Below are 17,001 nucleotides of genomic sequence, written 5' to 3'. Positions count from 1 at the left end.
AATAACAATAATTGCGGTGAAAGTTACGGAAATAGGAGAAGATAAAAGGATTTTAATTGGGAAGGGTAAATGATATCATTTCTTTAAAATAATAAGGACAAAGATAGAAAAAAAAAAATAGGAAGCTACTAGTTTATTTTGAAACGCTACCTAAAGTAGCGTTCCAAAATAAACTCTTATTTTAAGCTACGAGCTTATTTTGGGAACATTATCAAACGGGGCTTATAGCTTATTAGTAGCTTATAATAAGTTATAAGCTCCTAAATAAGTTTTGCAAAACAGACTATAAGAAGATTGAAAAACTAATGTTAAAGTTTGTAGCACTTCTTTTTTTCAGTACTGAATCAAGAATTTAATTAGTAGTGTGAAGTTTGTATTCAATTGCACATTTAAAACACTAATGTTGGAATTATATAGAAGTTGGAGCTGCTAAATTGGTTAATTGCTAGTATTTCTCTTGATAAAAATGATTGGAGATCGTGATTAAATCGATAACCTTTAGAAGTAGCACAACAAACAGTTGAAATAACCTGGAGATGAAAAAGCCCGCATTGGCAGTTCAGTTGGTCACAGGAGTAAAGTATGCGAACAATGGCCCGAGATTGAGTCTCACCAGCGGCAGTGTGGAAACAACCTCTTAAAGTGAGAGAGTCTCCTGATAAAGGTCTAGCCATGATTTACATCCTCCCAGATGCTCTGTTAGGTCGGGGCGTGACCTTGGTGTTGGGGATACAACTTGGAGATGAAAAACGATTAGGTCCTTTTTTTTTTTTTTTACATAGGTCTATTCTTTTATAAATCTATTTTGTTGGCTATCTAGGTGTGAAATGTTATATTCATTTTGATAGCCTTGTATTTTTTTTTTTAGTGCTATTGACTCTATTACAATACACTATCTGTTCATAAAGCACAAAGAATCAATATCACCTCTACTGAGGTTCGGACTCACAACCTCTCATATGGGAGTACAACCGCCTTGTATATTGCATGTACATTTTCCTTATTTTTTACTTATTAATGTTAAGGGTATAGTTTCGATTAAAAAAAAATCAATAAAATAGATCAACTCTAAATATAAAAGTCTATCTTGAATTTAAAATTAGCTTTCTAGTCATGTACTCATGTGTCCCCTATTAGTTGGTATTAGACTAAAAATGCTTATTGATAAGTGTTTTACTAAGATTTTTAGAACATTAAAAAGAAAAACATAAAACAAATGCAAAAATAGTTCAACTAAACAAAAGAACTAAAATCTCCCTCTTCAAAACTCAAACTCTCGAACCAGTACCTTGAGGTTTGATGGTATTACTGTGATTGTTCTAAAAAAAAGGTCATAATTTCAAATCACATCCTAATTAAAGATATTGACATAATCATGTCGATCAAATACTACAAATAAGTTAGATTGTAATTAAAATAAAATAAAATAAAAAACCTCATCCTCATAAAAAAAAAAAAAAAAAAAAAAAATCCTCAAACTCTCGAATTGAAGTGTCAAATTAAACTTCAACAAGTAGTGCTTTGATGATTTGTTGGGACCGGTAGTTGAGTGTATAGACGTATAGTACAACCACTTTATCTCATTAAGTAACTTGTCCATATGATTCTCACATCGTGCATGTTTTCCTTAATATGTGTAGATGATATTTGCTATTTTATCGGAGGAAATTGGGGTAGTCGATAAGAAATCTCACTTAAAATTCGTTTTTCGATGTAGAGGTGAGGTGGGTGTTTGATTCCTTTTAACATTTTGGGTGTGTTTGGTTGACAGGTTTAGCTCTAAGGAATGAGTATCAAAGTGATTGGTATTGTTTGGTTGATAAGTTTTTATAACACTATTATGAGTTTCAAATACCCTTTATTGAAAAACTCATACCCAAATAAAATAAGGGTATCATCCCCTTTCATTCCCTTATTCCTTCTCATCCCCTTAGATTAGTACTTTTAGATTTTTGTTATTATTTTTTTTTTTTTTGTTCATATTTGGTGTTTTGGATGTCTTTATATTAGAATCAATTGTCTTTATTATTATTATTATTTTTTGTTCATATTTGGTGTTTTGGATGTCTTTATATTAGAATCAATTGTCTTGATTTTGTGTTCTTATATTTTTAAAATCTTTATTCCCATTATAGGATCATACAAATTGAAGCCTCCATCTCAACTAAAAGTTTAAGCTTGGGTTCCAAGCAACACGTGGACCAACGTGGACCATAGTCGCGTCGCTTATGGGTGGCGCTGAGATTCGAACCCATGACCTTTGGTCTGGCTCTAATACTAAATTGAAGCATGTGCTCCATCTCAACTAAAAGCTTAAGTTGATAGTTAGATTATTGCACATTAATGGCTATATGCTCAACAATACATAACCAAATAGCATTATTGTTAATCATACACATTCCGCCCTACTACCAAACATACAAAATACTTTCACTAAAACTCATTACCATTACCAAGTATTTGATACCCATTTCAATTCCGATTTCCATGTGCAAACCAAACACACCCTTTGAATTTTGATTATGTTGAATTTCAAAGCTAGATTAACTCAAATTATTCCTCGTTAGATTGACATAACTTAACCCCTCATAAGGTTAAGGGTGTTTAACATGGGTTCATCATGATTATATAGTAATAATAAATGAGAGACCCCATTGTTTCTAATAATAGTTAAATAATAAATGAGACCACATGTACTTACCTAGCTCTCATGCCCTATATAACTTTCAGAACTTCAAATCTTTTTTTTTTTTTTTTTTTGTTGAGAAACACACCTTTTTAGCCGTGACTATCTAATCCTTGTAAATCTGACTTCTTTTGCATTTACCTGAAGAAGCTCATTTATCTCGTCAGGTGAATTCTCCAAGACATTAGTCCCCAAGCAATTGTTTGCCCAAAGTTGACAAGAAAATCAATACATTTGTTACATTTCCTTAGCATGTGGGTGAACACAATGCAATCATAGCTTTTAACACATTTCTTTAGAAAAAAAAAAAAAAAAAAAAAAAAGCAAGTAACTTACAGTCCATGATGGAAGGGGTTCAAATCTTTTTCCTTTGATTAATCTAAATTCACCTAAAAAAAAAAAAAAAAAAAAAAAAAAAAAAAAGCTCTTACATGTTACAGGGACTTACAGCTCCCTACTAAAACTACCAATTTGGCTTCTTCTTTTTAATCATAGATCCACTTGCATGGGCAGCTCAACTGATCATAGAAATGAAAAGTTGGAAGAATAATTAGAGATTGAGTCAAAAGTCTAGCCTCTGTGATTCATGTTCTGTGAGATTGGAATTCAACCTTTTGGAAGAATGAGTATTCATGGATGTGCTATTTTTTTTTTTTCCTCAATTCAATCCATCCACCAAAAGATGGGATGTGAAATTCATTTCGATCCCATCAATCCACTAATAATAGATGGGATATATTTAGTGAAAATCTATCACTAACGGATGGAAGGCGGATACAGATTTTTAAAATCCGTTATACTCATTCCACTCCACTAATCAACTACTAAAACAATGTCAGTTAGCTATGAATGAAGATTTACTTATTTACTTGTTCTAATTGTTACATTTAACATTTATATTTTTAAACAAATTGAATATTTCTTTTTTTTTTTTAATTTAATGTGATGTTTGAAAATTTATTGTCATTTTGATTTGAAATAATGCTTGAATATTTTAATTACGGAGTACTATATATTATAATTTCATGTATTTTTTTAAACATTTATGATCTACCATGTGGTTCGCATCCAATCCACTATAACATATTAGATTAAATGAAAATGTGGATGAGAATTTTAAATTTGCCTTTAATGAATTAGATGTGAATTCACTATAGCCACTTAAGAGCATCCATAATAGTGAAAATATTTTGTGATTTTTGAGAAATTTTTGTAAGTGTGATTAGGAAAGATAATATGTGAGGGGAGAGAAAAATGACAAAATTTTAAAAGAAAACTGATTTTAAAAAAAAATAATAACAATATAAAGAAAGTCAGGCACGCTGAGAAGCGCGCTCGGTGGGCATGTGCTGTGCGCGTTTGTTGTGCGCCCAACGCGCACAACAGGCTCTTTCTCTTCATTTATTTCTCCTTCCTTGGGAAGAGAAATAACCTCTTCCTCCGGCAAGGAGCTCCTCTCTCTCTCTCTCTCTCTCTCTCTCTCTCTCTTGTATCTCTCTTTGCCATGTTGGCATTCTACCCTAAAAACCGTGAATAAACTTCAAAAGATTTGTTGATATTGATGCTCTAAATCTCTGCTCCCATAGTCCCATCCATTCGCAAAGCACCCCTACCCATAACACTAGTCAAATCATAATCCCGCTAATATGTGCTTAGTTTATTGGTTCAGAAGCAGTATTTCGAAGAAAATGTCAAGATTTGGACCTCGGCAGTGAGAGGATTATACCCAAAGTGAGCAGATTAATTCCTTGTGCACACATACAATTGGTCATGTCTACTACGCCATTAAGTCACCGTGATTTATATCCTCTCAAATGCTCTGTCAGGCGGGGTGTGGCTTTGTTGTTGAGGATTCAACCTTTTGGAGAAGTCAAATCACAATCCCTTTATTAGCTTCACCCATTTTTAATTTCAAATTACCTATCAACGAAATAATTTATTTAATCTACATAGGAGCTACTTCTTTTACATATGTTCTCAATAGGGATGATAATTTATCATCCGCACCCTGTATGTGTTGAATTTAAATGTAAAAATTCATTCACAAATGGATTGAATTTAAATTTTAAGATGATAGTCACCATTTCACCCGTCTTGTCCCATTATATACTTTTAATATATTATTTATAATGATTTTGTTATTTTTAACATAATTTTTTAATAATTTAAATTTTTATAATATTAATAAATAATTTTAATTTGTTAATTATATTCAAATAAAAAATTTATTACATTTAATATGAAACAATTACTTATAATTAATTTATTATTTTAAAAGCATATTATGAATATTGTAGTCTCCATAAGTGAGAAAGAGATATTAAATTATTTATTTATTTATTTTGTGACAAGGGAAATCCATAGTCAAGGATGGTGTGCAGTGGATAAATGCACTTCTATGTAATATTTTGCAAACCACATAGGAAAAGTAAACTTAAATCGAATTCTTATATGTAATAACCCACAAACGACGCATGAGAGGTAAACATAAATTGTATTAGAAAAATCATGCATGTAATAGCTCGCAAACAACACAAGACAAGTAAATGTATACTGTATTAGGAAGACCATATATGTAATAGCCCATGAACTACATAGGAGAGGTAAACTTAAACCGTATTAGAAAAATCCTATATATAATAACCCACAAACCACACAAGAGAGGTAAATGTAAACGGCACTAGGAAGATCTTGTACAACAATCTCAACCGAGATAGTGTTGGTAAGAATCACTACAAGAAAAATGCACATAGACAACACTAGAAAGACAACAGTTTTTAAGAAAAGTGTTGTCTTTTGTATAAAAGACAACAGTTTGGTCCAAAACCGTTGTCTTTGATGCAACACTTTTGTCAAAGACAACGGTTTTTACTTAACCGTTGTTATAAGTGTGTTGTCTTTGTGCATTTTGTAAAAAGACAACACCACAACGACAACAGTTTTTTAAAACCGTTGTCTATGTGCGTTTTTTTTTTTTTAAAGACAACGGTTTTTTTAACCGTTGTCGTTGGCGTGTTGTCTTTAAGCGCACTAGAATACACAACACTAGAAAGACAACGGTTGTTTAAAACCGTTGTCTTTGTGCACTCTTTTAAAAAAAAAAAAGACAACGGTTTTATTTAACCGTTGTCGTTGGTGTGTTGTCTTTAAGCGCACTAGAATACACAACACTACAAAGACAACGGTTGCTTAAAACCGTTGTCTTTGCGCATTATTATTTTATAAAAGACAACAGTTTTATTTAACCGTTGTCATTTATGTGTTGTCTTTAATAGCACTTGAATACACAACACTACAACGACAACGGTTTTATATAACCGTTGTCGTTGCGCGTTCTTTATTTGTTTAAGACAACGGCTTTATTTAACCGTTGTCTTTGGTATGTTGTCTTTAAGCGTATTTGAATACACAACACTAATCGTCAAAAAAAAAAAAGAATACACAACACTACAAAGACAACGGTTATAAAAAACCGTTGTCTTTGATTATTTTATAAAATAAAAACAAGGATGTTAACAACAAGAGTCAAACCTTTAACCTCAAACATAATGATTAAAGTTTAACCAACTAAGCAACACAAACTCTTATGTGTCAAAGTGCAACAACTGATATATAACTGGGTTGCTTCTATGTTGTCTGTGAAAACCAAGACAACGATTTTATAAAATAAGTTAAGGATGCCTCTAAGAAGAATAGAACCCAATACTTCTAACACAATCTAACATAACAAACTAAGCTAAACCCACCAAGTGACACCAACACTTATGTATTTAAGTGCAACATCTAAGGTAATAAAACTATTATTTTCTTACTTCCCGTTCTGCACCAATATACGCGGTACACCCCGAGTAATAAAGTTACTATTTTCTTACCTCGCGTTCTGTACCTATATACCCGGTACTATTTTGGGTCTAGCGCCCCGGATAATAAAATTATAAAGTTAATATTTTCTTACCCCGTTCTATACTTATATACCCCGTTTAGGTGGACCCGGTCCCTATAAAACCATGAATATACTTATTTAATTTGAAAAAAAAACGAAAGTTTATTATAAAATTAAAATAAAATTTCGTTATTTTCCTAATTATATTAGTACATAGTATATAGTATATGTTTCCTCCAAAAAAAAAAACTAAATAAATAAAAAAAACCTCACAGTACACTTAGCGAATTTTTTTTTTATTTCCCTCTCAAACAAAAATTTTTGTTCCCTCCCAGTACACAGCTCACACTTAGTGAAAATTTAAAAAACTTCAGCATTTCTCCCTCCCTGGCCTCTGCGTAAACCTCTGCCTCGCACGCCGACGAACCAACCAAGCAACATCGCATCTTCCCTCCTGGCCAGCCGACGTCGTTTCTCCCTCCCCGGCCAGCCACCGCCGTCGCTCCAATCTCCTCCGGCGTCACCTCTTCCCTCCTCTGCTGCTGTCGCCACTTCCCGGCCTCCTCTACCGCCGGCATGCCTCTTCCCGGCCTCCTCTCCCGCCGTTAAGCTCCGACGGGTTTGTCCTCAATTTTTTTTACCCAAATCCCTAATTTCTGAATTGTATCGTTGAATTTCCAAATTTGAAAGCTATAAATGTTTTTAAACCCTAGGTTAGTTGTGGATTATAGGTTAGTTTATGAGAGAGGAGCTAGGCTGCTAAGTGAGTCTATACTGGAATGGAACCTACTGTGTATTTCGTATATTGTGGTAAGTTGGTAAGTTCAAATTCCATCTGTTTTTGCATATAGGGAAATGTATTCAAGCTATTCTATCTGCTTTAGTTTTAGGGTTCATGCTTCTTAGGTCCTGGCATTTAGAGGCAAGGATTGAACTCATCTCGATATAGAATGGTTAATCTATATGGATCATTTGAAATTATTGAGAATAAAGCAGGTTTCTACAACACATTGTGGTTATGTTGAGGCTGTGCGAGGTAGCTGGTTACAAGCAGGTATGTTAAGTTGTTGTCTGATTAATTTTACTAAATTACATTTCTTAGACAGTTGCACCATCAAATAACATGAATGTTGAGAAGTGCATCTATATCTACGATGATATGAGTGGAACTAATTTATTATGATCTTATTCACCATAACATAATGTGTGTTAACTTCATTTAGGCAATTGATACAAGAGATGCATTGGCGAAATTTGTATATGCAAGTTTGTTTGACTGGGTTGTAGATAGGATAAATACATCGCTTGCAATGGGAAAGCAACATACTGGTAGATCCATAAATATTCTAGACATTTATGGTTTTGCATTGCTAGTTCTTTTTCATCTTTTGATGCCTCTATTAATGTCTGTAAACAGAACAAAAGCTGTTAGGTGAAGCTGGACATATGCAATAAACATTAACTTTTACACGCTAAGTTGTAGTGTGATTGTTGGATTCACCTAGAAGTATGATCTAGGAATTTATTCCAATTTTAAGTCTGGGTTTATTATTATTTTTTGATATGATATTAGTATAGTTTTCTTCATTCACAAACTGGAGCTTTTTTACCATAAGTTTACTGGATCTTTTTTAAAATGAACACATTATAATGGTATCATTACTTGTTGGTTTGATTACAGGAATATGAGTTGGATAGAATTGACTGGAGAAAAGTTGAATTTCAAGACAACCAAGCATGTTTAGATCTCATTGAGCAGGTATTTCCTCCCATTTGGTTATTTATTCTATTCATATACATTCCGGAGTCACTTTTTGGATAGATGATATGGAGTATTACAATCCTTATACACTTGTACACTTGTACACTTGCTTTGGTTTATCTTAGCTTGTTCAACCTCTCTTTCTTCCCTGTTGATATTTTTTTATTTTGTATACTGATATGTTCAAGCTTGGGCTCTGCTGAATAGAGTTCCTTATGAAATGCATCATTATTATGATTACAGTTACAATTTTTGTTGAATGTTTAATGAATATATTCGCATTAAGAAATAATGAGTTGGAAAGTTCAGTAGGCTTGCTTGGCTCACTAGGAAAAGCTTACTGTGCCTCGCTTAATTTACTTTTGTGCCGGGAGGTTAGGAAGCTCATGTAGTCATATGATTCTTCTGCAATTATTTTTAAAGTTACATGGTTCTAAAATGCTTACAGTATTTATCCTTCAAACTCAATCTTTTACTATGGAGTTTCTTACCATGTGCTTTGCATGTCTAAACTTATGTATGTGAATCATGTTTTCAATTATATAAATGTTTTTTGGGTAAATAGAATCTTCTGTTGAAACTAATGAAAAAGATAATTATTTTAAAAAAAAATTTAAATGTTTATTATGTGTTTTAGATAGAATTAGATTGTATATATTATGATAGATTAATGTTAGATTGCTGAAAATTTGATTCATACTCTATTTTTTAAAGCTGCACAAAAATTTGATTTCCTTTTCTTTGGTTCAATCCTCTGCACGTACTTCTCTAAATTGTAATTCTTCTCTGGTGTTCAGCTCCATCACTGAAATTGATTGATTTTCATGGGCCGGGGTAGATAAAGGAAATCTTGATGATTAATTAAAGTGTGCTTAATCTTTGTGGTTTGGTGTTAAGTGCCAAAATCCTGCCGGCTTATAAATACTCAATTACAAAGATTTGATCTTTTTCATGGAAATATGGCAGAATATAGAAACAAGTCAACCAACTTTGGTATAGAGCATATTTGACTTGATAGTATTTGCATACAGTTAAAGAGCTAATTAGGATTCTCATCAATCCAGATTGTCAAGTTCTTGGTTGCAGTGGCATTATATAGAGGATGTGTTTTGTTTTGTTTGGGCCTTGAGGAAGAGAAAACTAGAAAGTAGGCAAAACATGACTGGTAGATTGATAAATGCCATCCATCCCACATGGTAGTTGCCAATTGGGAGCATTTGTATTCATATTAGGAAAGTATTGTCAATGCATTGATTTTACTCTACTTGAATAGACTCTAGTATGCCATTTTAGCGTTTCCTGTCTAGCAAGTTGCCATTTTAGTGTTTCTTGTCTAGCTTTTCTGTACTATAACCTTCCAGATTGGAGAGCTTTCCGAATTACTCCTAACTTATTTTGCATTTCATTGCAAATTATTTATATCTATACTAATTTATTTTCTTATTGTTTACATGTAGTTTCAACAAGTTGATTATGACAAAGCGGTTATTGATCTGGTGCGTTCTGAATGGGCCGATATTCTATCAAGTCATATAGAGTAGGTATGATTTGGTCATTAGAACGTTGTGATCATTTGGACTTGAATTGGTTCGTGGAATTGTTTTTTGTGTAGTAGTATTATGACTTGGATGATAATTAGAATTGGTCATGGAAGTCTTTTGACTTGTTATTTTGAACCTTATTAGCTTGTGAACAATTATGTAACTACGCTTTGCAACATATGGTGAATGGATAAATTGTTTTTTTATATGATTATAATTTAAGCAGGTGAAAAACAGTTAAAAACCGTTGTCTATTTTACAATAGACAACAGTTAGAAACCGTTGACTTTTCTACAAAAGACAACAGTTTATGGGTGTTTCAACAACACCCAATAGACAACGTTTTATAACTGTTGTCTTTTAAAGAAAAGACAACAGTTAAAAACCGTTGTCTATGTACGTGATTTTTAACAACACTGGTTTCAACAACGCTTAATAGACAACGGTTAAAAAACCGTTGTCGTTGGTAGAAAAGACAACGGTTAAAAACCGTTGTCTATTGCGTGACTTTTAACAACACCGGTTTCAACAACACTTAATAGACAACGGTTAAAAAACCGTTGTCGTTGGTAGAAAAGACAACGGTTAATAACCGTTGTCTATTGCGTGACTTTTAACAACACCGGTTTCAACAACACTAAATAGACAACGGTTAAAAAACCGTTGTCGTTGGTAGAAAAGACAACGGTTAATAACCGTTGTCTATTGCGTGACTTTTAACAACACCGGTTTCAACAACACTAAATAGACAACGGTTAAAAAACCGTTGTCGTTGGTAGAAAAGACAACGGTTATTAACCGTTGTCTATGCGCAGGACCTACAACAACACCGGCTTCAACAACACTTAATAGACAACGGTTAAAAAACCGTTGTCGTTGGTAGAAAAGACAACGGTTAATAACCGTTGTCTATGCGCATGACCTACAACAACACCGGCTTCAACAACACTTAATAGACAACGGTTAAAAAACCGTTGTCGTTGGTAGAAAAGACAACGGTTAAAAAACCGTTGTCTATGCGCATGACCTACAACAACACCGGCTTCAACAACAGAAAGTATACCCCTACGACAACGGTTAATAACCGTTGTCTATGTGCATTTTTCTTGTAGTGAATATAACTCATAGCCATCCAAGTGTGAAAATCATGTTTCACACACTCATTCACTTCTTCCAGGTAATGTATGTCACTATTTTCTTGAAGAGTTATACTACATGTACTCCCAAATCTTATTCCATCAAATTTACTCCCTGGTCTGGCGAACACTAATAGGTTATTTTTTCATATGGGCCCCTGTAAATGTGTTTACATCAGAATTTTAAGTATAGAGTAAAAATTAGGACTATGAAATGAGAGTACATATAGTATTTTTCTTTCTTGAATATCATTTGGCTAATAAGATAGTTAATGATCGATTTGACAAGTGTCATTAGGCTATCCTTATCCGTGCAATACTCTCTCACTTTCAAAAATGGGTCATACTTCCACATCACCCAATTTACAATTCATTTACTATTTACACTACATCCCTGCAAATTCAATTAATTTTTAAAAATGGGCCCCAATATCACATCAATTTAAAACATTAACTCAAAATTAAAAAAAATAATAATAAAATAAAAGTACTATACAGCAGCCTTTGATGTCATTTTGTAGCAAAGGCTGCCATTAGAGCATTCATACTAGCTTTAGTTTTTTTGTGGTTTTTTAGATGACACCTGGAATAGAGAAGGTGAAAAAAAAAAAAAACCACAAAAGCAAAACAAAACAAAGAAATATGTTTTCACGTCAGAGTGGCCATCAGCTGGCGAGCACTACGCACCTACTCTGTTTTTTTTTTTTTTTAATTACTTACAAAATCTCATGTTTTGCAGAAGTAAAAACATCCCAAAAAACTACCTTCCACGTTAGTAAAAAAACCACCTCCAAATTTTTTTGCCGACAAAAATCACTTAAAATCCATTGATATGAATGATCTTAGCAAGTTTGTTAAAACAGCAAACTTGTTATCTTATGTGGCAAACTAAGCAATAAAAAATTAATTTTTTTTAGCCACCTCACTTAACAAGTAAACCACTTGTTAGGCTGAGGCTAGTCTTAGAATCCAGTCAGTTCACCATCAAACATTAATGTGAAAAAAGAAAATGTAAATAACGCCAAAGTAAAAACAAAATTTGTTGCTCCATCATTTCCATTATAAGTGTTTTGTTCAATTAAGGAAACTTAAAATCGTTAAAAAAAAAAATGAAACTTAAAATTATTTATAATTCTATATTAAATTAAGACCATATAAATTTTATATTTTAAAAATTACATTAAGATTTTATTAAATACAAAAATATAAAATAATTAAGAAAATACGGAGTACTATATAAAATGAATAAAAGAAAAGAGTTAGTTTGAGTGATGAATAGTGCATTGCTAGATGGATAAATGTAATATTTATGTGCAACCATAGTAGGTCCTAATCATAAAACCTACGAATGAAAGTTGAATGATGAATGAGTATAAATACTGGGCAACGCTTCAGCTAGAGAACACACAATACAGAAAATAAAAAGCAGCTAGAAAGCAGAGCATCCATGGAAGATTTTGGAGCAAGTTTGGAGGGGCTGAGGAAGACATTCCGTTCAGGTAAAACCAGGGAAGAATCTTGGAGGAGGTCCCAGCTGAAAGCTTTGCTCAGACTGGTTCAGGAGAAAGAAGATGACATCTCCATGGCCCTCAAACAAGACCTGGGAAAACACCATGTTGAAGCCTACAGAGATGAGGTCACTCATACAAATTCCTTTTGTTTCAGATTTTCAGTCTCTTCCCATTTTTCTAACTCCCCCCCTTATTTTTTTTTCATTCTTAGATTGGACCACTTGTAAAGTCTATAGAGTTTGCCATGGCAGGCTTAAAGGGCTGGATGTCTGGTAAAAAGGTATCATCTTTGATCTTTCTGTGTTTTGGTAAATGCTCCCCTTCATAATGGGTGTTACTGTTTTCCAGGCCAAACTACCCATTGCTGCATTCCCTGCAAAAGCAGAGATAATTCCTGAACCCCTGGGTTTAGTCCTCATTTTTTCAGCTTGGAATCTCCCTATTGGTGATGATCAGCAAAAGATTTTCTCTATTTGGACCATTTTTTACTTCTTTTTTTTTCATTTTATGCATGTGAAAAATGGTCTGAAATGAAAATATTTTCTTCTTCTAATGAAGGGTTAGCATTGGAACCCATCATCGGAGCTATAGCCGCAGGATGTGTTGCTGTTCTTAAGCCGTCAGAGCAGGCTCCGGCATGTTCATCAGTGATAGCCAAGTCTATTCCTGCTTATTTAGACCCTAAAGCTTTTAAGGTCATTGAAGGTGGGAGTTTGGTTGCTGAGAGGCTGTTGGAGCATAAATGGGACAAGATTTTCTTCACAGGTTTAATGACACTCAGATTTCTGGAGAGTTTTCCCTTTGTTTTTCTTGGATCACTGTTCATTTCTAGATTATTTCAGGCAGTGCAGCGGTGGGGCGCCTCATTATGACTGCCGCCGCCAAGCACCTGACTCCTGTCACTTTGGAACTGGGAGGAAAATGCCCTGCCATTGTTGATTCGATTTCCAGTTCTTGGGATAAAGATGTAATGCCTTCTTCCTTGTTCTTGGTATTCTTTATTGTTCATTAGCCAAACCAGCAATCTTTTTGTTGGGCGGAGGCCGATAAGAGCCAAGTCTAGCACCATGAGTGGCTAAGGGATTGTTGGACAGAGACCAGTAAAAGGGCGAGTCCAACACATGTAGCTAAGGGATTCTTAAGTGGAGGTCAATAAAGGATCAATCCAACAACATGTGACTAGGAGATTGTTGGGTGGAGACCGGTAAAGGACCCCACCATGTGTTTACGGGATTGTTGGGCGAAGACCCATAAAGGGCCAAGTCTAGCACCATGGTTAGAGTATTGTTGGACGGAGGCCCGTAAAAGGTCAAGTCCAACACCATGTAGCTAGGGGATTGTTGGGCGGAGGTCGATAAAGGGTCAATCCAGCATCATATGATTAGGGGATTGTTGGGTGGGGTCAGTAAAGGGCAAGTCTAGCACCATATGTAGGCCCGTAAAGGGACAAGTCTAGCACCATGTGATTAGGGATTGTTGGGAAGAGACCGGTAAAGGGACAAGTCCAGCACCTGACTTTTGAAAATGTGTGGAAATATAAGAAAATAAAATTACCTCTTCACTACTTGCTATACCTTTGGATAGTGGTAAGCACTTATCCTAATACTTTCTCATGACTTCCTTCTGTAAACTTCCCAAGGTTGCATTGAAAAGGATTCTTGCTGGAAAATTTGGCACCTGTTCTGGTCAAGCATGCATTGTAGTTGACTACATACTTGTGGAAAAGAAGTTTTCATCTGAGCTGGTAAAATAGTAGTTCTGTTTTTCTTTGATTTTTCCCATGATTTAGGCAATGTTTTCAAACTGGGAAACATTTTAATTCTCTCAAATGATTACTCTGGAATCAGGTCCAACTTCTGAAGAAATATATCCAGACAGTTTTTGGAGACAATCCAAAAAAGACACACTCTGTTGCCAGGATAGTCAACAAAAAACACTTCACAAGGCTGAAGAGTTTATTGGATGAGCCTAAAGTGAAAGCTTCTGTAGTCTATGGTGGTTCGATGGATGAAGATAATCTGTAAGTATCTCTTCAGATCAAGAGCATTCTGGCAGCATATGCAACGCCACGAATCTCGAAAACTCATGGCAATCTACTCGCAGGTTCATCGAGCCAACTCTGTTGGTGGATCCCCCTCTTAATGCTGCAGTCATGACAGAAGAAATCTTTGGTCCAATTCTTCCAATAATAACAGTGAGAATTCATATCTCAACCATATAAATGCAGTTCAACTGTTTTCTAGGGAAAGATCTGTATAAAGTGATTGTGTTGTTGTTCTGGCAGCTGGAGAAAATAGAAGACAGCATTGATTTCATCAACTCCAGGCCTAAACCTCTTACCATTTATGCCTTCACTCATAATGAGACACTCAAGAAGAAGATAGCGTCTCAGACATCTTCAGGAAGCTTGGTGTTCAATGATACAATTGTCCAAGTAAGTTCATCAATAAATTGGCCCTATTTAGTAACATAGTTAGCTTATCAGTTAATTTTGACTTATTTGACCACTATTAGCTGTTAGACTTAGCTAAACAATCAATGTTTGATTAATTAGCTTTTGTAACAACTTATTGCTCTAAAATGCTAAAATTCAAAAAGCTGTTCAAAGTAGCTTTTTCGATTAGCTTTTTTAGAAAGTCATTCATATAATCAGCTACCAGCTAACAGCTAATTTACCAAACACTTTTCTGTTAGATATACAATAGTCTAACTATAATGAATAACAGTATACGAGAAACCTGACCTCGTATGACAGCGGAAGCGTAGCCATGTAGATCTCCAGCCATAATTGATGTTCCTGTTGTGTTGCCTCTTAACGGTAGACCGTCAGCCATGTTTTGCCTCAGACCTGACTCAGAACCCTAGATGGTGTATTGGTGTCTACTGAGCGGTCTGAGTACCGTAACTGAATGTGCTATCTAATCCATAATCCTGTATCCCATCAATCCAGGTTATATTAGGCACAGAGTTTGGTTGACTAATAACTACTAGTTATTAAGTCCAACCAGACCACTTAATAAGCCTAGTCAACTTGCACCACTTAATTAAGGCCCTAATATATAATATATAATATATATTATTAGGGAAAATCTTACATTTTCTACAATCAGCTAATGATATCAACTAGTCAAACTCATTAACCTAATCAGTTAATAGCTATAAGCTAATAGTTATTTACCAAATACCCCCAATGTTAGTAATAGTATCAAGTGCTTATCACCATGCCAAAAGCTATAACTCATAGCGAAGGCACAACTTTATTTTCTTATATACCGCCACATTTTCGAGAGGCAGGGTGCTGGATTTGATCCTCACCGGCCTCCGCCCAACAGTTGCCTAGTCACCAAAATTGTTGGACTTGACCTTTTACAAGTTTCCGCCTAACAAATAACTATTTTATACTTTAGAGTCTACGACATTCGACTAATTTCACGACATCTACTACTTGCTCTGATAGCATATTGATTTCGATTTTTTTTTTTTTTTGATATTTTGTAGTATGCAGCTGATACTCTTCCATTTGGGGGAGTTGGAGAGTGTGGGTTTGGGAGATACCATGGGAAGTTCTCATTTGATACATTCAGCCATGAGAAAGTAGTTGCTAGAAGAAGCTATCTGATAGATTTTTGGTTCAGATATCCTCCATGGGATTTTAAGAAGCTTCAGCTCCTAAAGGCTGGCTACAGATATGATTATGTCAGCATTGTTCTCATGGTCTTGGGACTAAAGAGAACCTATTAGCCTATGCTTGAATTTGTGTGATCTATCTTTGTTTTGGTTGCTATGCAACGCCAATGCATTCTGTGATTCAGTGAGTTAATTAACTATATAAGAAATTCTACAATGTCGTAGCGAAAAAATATCATATTATCAGAATAAAAAATAGCGAAGATATTACTTATATTTGTAATTTCTTTTATAAATGATGCAAATTGTTGAAATATGATATTTTATCTATGAGATTGTAACATTTCTCAAAATAAATATAAAGTATTTATATTTGTTTGGCAAATAATTACTCTTGTTACAATAATAAGTTTCCTATTAGATGAGAGCATGGTACTAAAGTTCAGGTCATCACTTGGTAATTTATTACTTTAAATTGTAGTCAAACGAATAGTAAAATTAAATTAGTAGTACTCAAAAAAAAAAAAAAAAATCTAATGAGACACTTTAAACGGAGTTTTAAAGTTATTTATTTATCAAGGTATTGCTTATTTGATGCTTACAAGGCATTTCATGTGTACTTTCAAATGTGACACTAATTTAATTGATTATTTTTACAATTTATTATTTTATTTAAGAAAAAAAAAGTTACCGCGTTATTGTTTATGTCTAACGATGGTTGTCTTTAAAAGAAATAAAATTTGTAGTCAACATTGATAGTGATTAAGGATGGGAATAGTCCAAGACAATTTGTAAGAACCTAATTAAGGCTTAGTTAGGCCTGACTTATTTAGTAAAAAAGTTAGGCTTAGACTC

The 17,001-nt window shown here is 34.1% G+C and overlaps 1 protein-coding gene and 2 long non-coding RNA genes across 4 annotated transcripts; all 3 read left to right on the top strand.

Moving 5' to 3' along the window:
- The first annotated feature begins 7,845 nt into the window (after positions 1–7,845).
- Positions 7,846–9,190, top strand: LOC109154468. The gene is made up of 4 exons (XR_002049700.1): positions 7,846–7,898; positions 7,987–8,048; positions 8,251–8,328; positions 9,129–9,190. It is a non-coding gene; the product is annotated as an uncharacterized LOC109154468 (long non-coding RNA).
- Positions 9,191–12,368: 3,178 nt separating this feature from the next.
- Positions 12,369–16,474, top strand: LOC109154542 (aldehyde dehydrogenase family 3 member F1-like). 2 transcript variants are annotated; one of them, XM_019302313.1, is made up of 10 exons: positions 12,369–12,644; positions 12,731–12,799; positions 12,868–12,964; positions 13,078–13,284; positions 13,362–13,486; positions 14,159–14,263; positions 14,367–14,539; positions 14,623–14,713; positions 14,804–14,969; positions 15,730–15,987. In XM_019302313.1, exons 1-10 carry the CDS (start codon positions 12,456–12,458, stop codon positions 15,825–15,827), a joined length of 1,320 nt encoding a protein of 439 aa, XP_019157858.1. In that variant the 5' UTR covers positions 12,369–12,455; the 3' UTR covers positions 15,828–15,987. The 2 variants fall into 2 exon arrangements, with proteins under 2 accessions (XP_019157858.1, XP_019157857.1); XM_019302312.1 differs by lacking the exon at positions 15,730–15,987 and adding an exon at positions 16,018–16,474 and having other exon boundaries at positions 12,371–12,644; positions 14,804–14,953.
- On the top strand, positions 13,494–14,152 carry LOC109154544. Its single transcript, XR_002049737.1, has 3 exons — positions 13,494–13,590; positions 13,849–13,869; positions 14,006–14,152. It is a non-coding gene; the product is annotated as an uncharacterized LOC109154544 (long non-coding RNA).
- Positions 16,475–17,001: the final 527 nt, after the last annotated feature.

This window comes from Ipomoea nil, unplaced genomic scaffold (assembly GCF_001879475.1).
Source record: "Ipomoea nil cultivar Tokyo-kokei standard unplaced genomic scaffold, Asagao_1.1 scaffold2647, whole genome shotgun sequence".
Classification (NCBI taxonomy): domain Eukaryota; kingdom Viridiplantae; phylum Streptophyta; class Magnoliopsida; order Solanales; family Convolvulaceae; genus Ipomoea; species Ipomoea nil.
Note: the sequence above shows the minus strand (reverse complement) of the source record. Positions and strands in the feature narration are given on the sequence as shown.

Excerpts from the sequence above, each read along its gene's own strand:
- LOC109154542 (XM_019302312.1), top strand. The coding sequence starts at position 12,456 with ATGGAAGATTTTGGAGCAAGTTTGGAGGGGCTGAGGAAGACATTCCGT. Across the intron at positions 12,965-13,077 it reads AGCTTGGAATCTCCCTATTG|GGTTAGCATTGGAACCCATC; the intron begins GTGATGATCAGC and ends CTTCTAATGAAG. Across the intron at positions 13,285-13,361 it reads GGACAAGATTTTCTTCACAG|GCAGTGCAGCGGTGGGGCGC; the intron begins GTTTAATGACAC and ends AGATTATTTCAG.